At 31.5% G+C, this 4057-nt stretch overlaps 1 protein-coding gene across 3 annotated transcripts in view; it reads left to right on the top strand.

The window, feature by feature from the left end:
* LOC106462630 overlaps positions 1-2560 on the top strand; it is a 14857-nt gene extending 12297 nt beyond the window's left edge. For all 3 annotated transcript variants that reach the window (XM_022389943.1, XM_013922572.2, XM_013922573.2), the window contains one exon: positions 557-2560. In XM_022389943.1, the coding sequence (XP_022245651.1) occupies positions 557-1252 (696 nt within the window). In that variant the 3' untranslated portion in view covers positions 1253-2560. The remainder of the gene's footprint in view (positions 1-556) is intronic.
* Positions 2561-4057: the final 1497 nt, after the last annotated feature.

Raw genomic sequence — 4057 nt, 5'->3', positions numbered from 1 at the left:
AATTTTTTATGGTGGTTAAGAGTTCAGGTCAAATCTACCCATCCAGTACTGAGATTCGTTACTGATAATAATAAATACAATATAAAGTTTTTTTTAAGAAATGTTTGATAACTATCTGGACATTATAGAGATTTTGCATGTGAAATTTGAAACTTTTCTGATAAATAAAAGTATTTTTAATCTTAAAATGAAAATTACTTCGCATGTTAGATAGGCACCATGCTAAAAGAAAAAAAAAGGGCATGAGAAAAACATTGCTTTACAAACCTTAAGACTTAATAAAAACATTTGATATTTTGCATATTAAAGCATTGTAATGTTTACTGATAATATACCAAATTTTGTTAACATTTGCTTACTAATTTAAAACTTATAGCATGAAAACTATAACAAGCACAAAATGGTTATGAGTTAAGTGGGGTTTTATTTAAGCTTTATTTAAACTGCAGAACAAGTAAATGAACATTTTCAGTAATTAAAGTATTTTCAGTAAGAGTGTTATTCATTTTTTTTTTTTCTTTTACAAAATGTTTTTACACTGTGTGTGTTTCTGTAGCTTCTGGTACAAAATGGAGAGCACCATGTTGACCATAAAAGCACTGAAATGGAAATGCCAAAAATGAATGATCACCTTGGGGAGGTCATACATACAAACTCTGAATGTGACCTTATCAGGCCACAAGAGGATGAGGATGATGAAATTGTCAGTATTTTTGAGGTAGAACCTGATGCTGAAAACAATGAAACTGAAAACAGTAAGGTAGAAAACAATGCTTATATGGATATTGAAAATAAAGTGTTACATACTGTTTTGCTAAAAGATCGGAAAATATTTTTCTTAGGAACTCCCAGCTGTGTAGGAAATCGTGCTGCAATAGTGTTTGATGATAGTGTTGCATTTAATAAGCGTCCAGTTGTAATGAATATTACACACGAAAGTAGCAGTCTTGGAAAGAATAAATGTAAAAACATTCGTTTCCAGGAAAAATACAGGTCTCAAAGAATAACTGTGCAGAAAAACATGGAAAAACTCATTGAGGAAAGCATTCAGTATAAAAGTTTTCACATGCATCCGCATCAAAAAAATCTCTTAGCTTTTAAAACAAAAGAACTCCGAAACCATGTGTTAAAATTGAAATGGAACTTGCAACATTTTAGAGAAGATCTGGTCTGTAATCAGACTTCATTACAGCAGACAATTAAACAAACTGATAGACGTTTGCGACCACGAAGTCGTGTTGTTTACTGCTAAGTGTTAGAAATAAAATGATGTGTTTGAGGATTGCAAACTGTGTGAATGAGACAGTAATGTAATTTTTGGGACTTTAAACTAAAGAATGTTGTTCATGGAAACAATAAAATTACCAGGAATTTAACAGAGAAGCTGAAATTTGTTATGGATGTTGATAGTTTCTATGTTTCATGTTATTGTGTCATAAATGAACCATTGTTTATGAGATGCATCTGAGCTATACTGAGGTTAAACATTTAGGGAAAAAATGCAAGAAAGTCATCACTAAGCCACATCTTGTATTTATTAATATTGAAATTCTGTTTAATGTTTCATGTTATACTGCATATCACAAAATTCAGAATCTTACTATAATTTATTTTGAATCTTTCTGGTTCAGAAAAAGTGTTGAATCTGTGTGTCTATTTTCCAAATACAAAATAATAAAGTTCTCATAGATTTTGCTTAAAATTGTGTTTATAGCAGTTTTTGTATGGACTCGGCAGTAAGTCAGTGGGCTTATAACCCTAAAAATTGGGTTTTAATGCGCGAGATGGACAGAGCACAGATGGCTTTTTGTGTAGCTTTGTGCTTTACAATAAACCAACAAAAACATGCATTCATGATTATGGCCAAAGATTTTTTTCAGTTTAATTGTTTCACTTGTATATTGTATGTAAATATGGCATGTTCTTGTTTAAGTACAGACCTTGAGGTTCTTCAAATTTCACAGAAGATGATAAAAAGTGTGTTCATTAAATTGTTTCCATTTGTTTAGATAAGCCCTGTATTTCTTTTGTAGTGCTTAAAGGAAGTTTATTCAAACATCACCAGATTGCTGTTTATTTGAGAATATCTTTGTCATCCAGTGCATGATATATTTGAATTAGTTGTTTGTGTAGAAACAAACCTGTTCAAATGGTGTTTTTTAAAAGTTTGTCTCAACCAGATATCAGAGAAAACAAATGTTTTTGTGGTAAGTTATATAAAATTATTGGCAAACAATAGATCTCATGTTTTTTTTTCCCAAACTGATGTTATAAAGTTGTTTGAAGAACTTAGTAAGTTCTGAAGGGTATTTTAAGAATATCACCATTACATGGGATTGAATATAATACAGTATCAAACACACATAAAGATACAAATTGTTTCAGTAATAAACCATAGGTATTTCTTTTTTTCAAACTATAAAGGTTTTATCAAATTTTATACACATTTGATTGATTTTTTTTTTCTTCGTCTTCCTCAGAATGCACTGTACATTGCCAGGGAGATTTAAACAACTATAAATTTGTTGTAGAATCTGAACAATAAATTTTTCAAAATCTCTTTTACGATACATTCAGTAAATCTGTGGAAATGTATGACTCTAGCATATAATTTTAAATATGAAGGTTATCATTCAATGTGATCCTGTTCATTCATGGTGGCATTGAAATCTGATAGAATGGCTCTTCTAATAATTAGACTTAGGAGACTAAGATAGGTGATGGGGTGTGGTTTGGCATGGATATAAGAAAAAGTTTGAGTAAACAATTTGATATAATTTTTGAACGTATTTAAGACACTTCATTTTTTCATCATTTTATGCCAAATGTTTGTTGTTACTGATACTACTTAAAGTATCCTTATTTATACTTATGTAATTAAAAATAAAAGGAAATACTGTGAGGAAAAGTGAGAAAAAAAAAGGAAGCATTTGGGCAGATTAAACATTATAATTTTGTTTTCAATGTATCATTTTAAATATATTTCTTTAGTAAAGGCTCTGTAAATTTGCTTGGGAGTTAGCAGGTCTCAACTACAAAGGGTTCAGTACGTTATATTACAACTAAAATGATTTTGGAGCCTCACCCTGTCATTACAGTCTGGTCATGCACTGTCTGAAGACCGTGTATCATAACAATAACCCTGCATTATAGTTTCAGTTGCAAAATGCTCCATTGCAAGCTGTCATGGCCAAGCTCATGACTTCCTTTTCCCTGTGTCATATTTACATATACCACTTCAACAAGGGTTACATAAATTCGCTACAGAATTTGCAGTTCTCAATTACAGAGGGTTCAGTACTTTATATTAAAACGATTTTGGAGCCTCATCACTTTGTTACAGTCCTTTCATGTTCTAACATCCGTGCATCTTGATAATAGCCCTGCAGCGTAGTTTCCATTGCAGAAGGCACCGTCGTAAACAGAAGAGGAAAGGGAGGCCAGGCTCCCTGAAAATTTTTGAAAAGAGAAAATATTTCTTTTCTTTTTTATATTAATACCTATATTAACTTTTGATACCGGTGGTGGGCAGAGCACAAATAGCCAATTGTTTAGCTTTGTACTTAACTACAAACAAACAATACTAGAATTGAGGTTTTTGTTTAATTTCTACTAGTTATTATGACTAAATGATGACATCGTGCAATGCCCAGTTACACACACAGTGAATTTAGGCTTAAACTGACGTTAGTGCTAAAGTAATTGTAGAGTTATCTCAACCAAATCAAGAAGAAAGATGAACAATTTAGTGGGTTGGTCACTTTCTGGTTTGGTATCTTAGCGATGGTTTCTTGCCTTGTTTTGGGGTTTGTTGGGTAGAGAAACAAATGAAAGTGAGTGGCAATCATCTTTTAAAGTAAAATTCTGTATTTATTAAGTGTTTTTAATTATATAAACAATTCAAAGGGATTTTTATCAAATAGCGACCTTGTTTAAAAAGTGTGACGATTAATCTTCATTTTGGAGACAGTTTCGAAGTTTTACAGATCAAACAATAGTTAAGCCTTGTATAGTACAACGGCGTTACCAACGTGCTTGCAGCTACGAAAGACCAACG

Source organism: Limulus polyphemus, unplaced genomic scaffold (assembly GCF_000517525.1).
Source record: "Limulus polyphemus unplaced genomic scaffold, Limulus_polyphemus-2.1.2 Scaffold1213, whole genome shotgun sequence".
Classification (NCBI taxonomy): Eukaryota; Metazoa; Arthropoda; class Merostomata; order Xiphosura; family Limulidae; genus Limulus; species Limulus polyphemus.
This window is presented reverse-complemented; position numbering and strand designations above follow the sequence as displayed.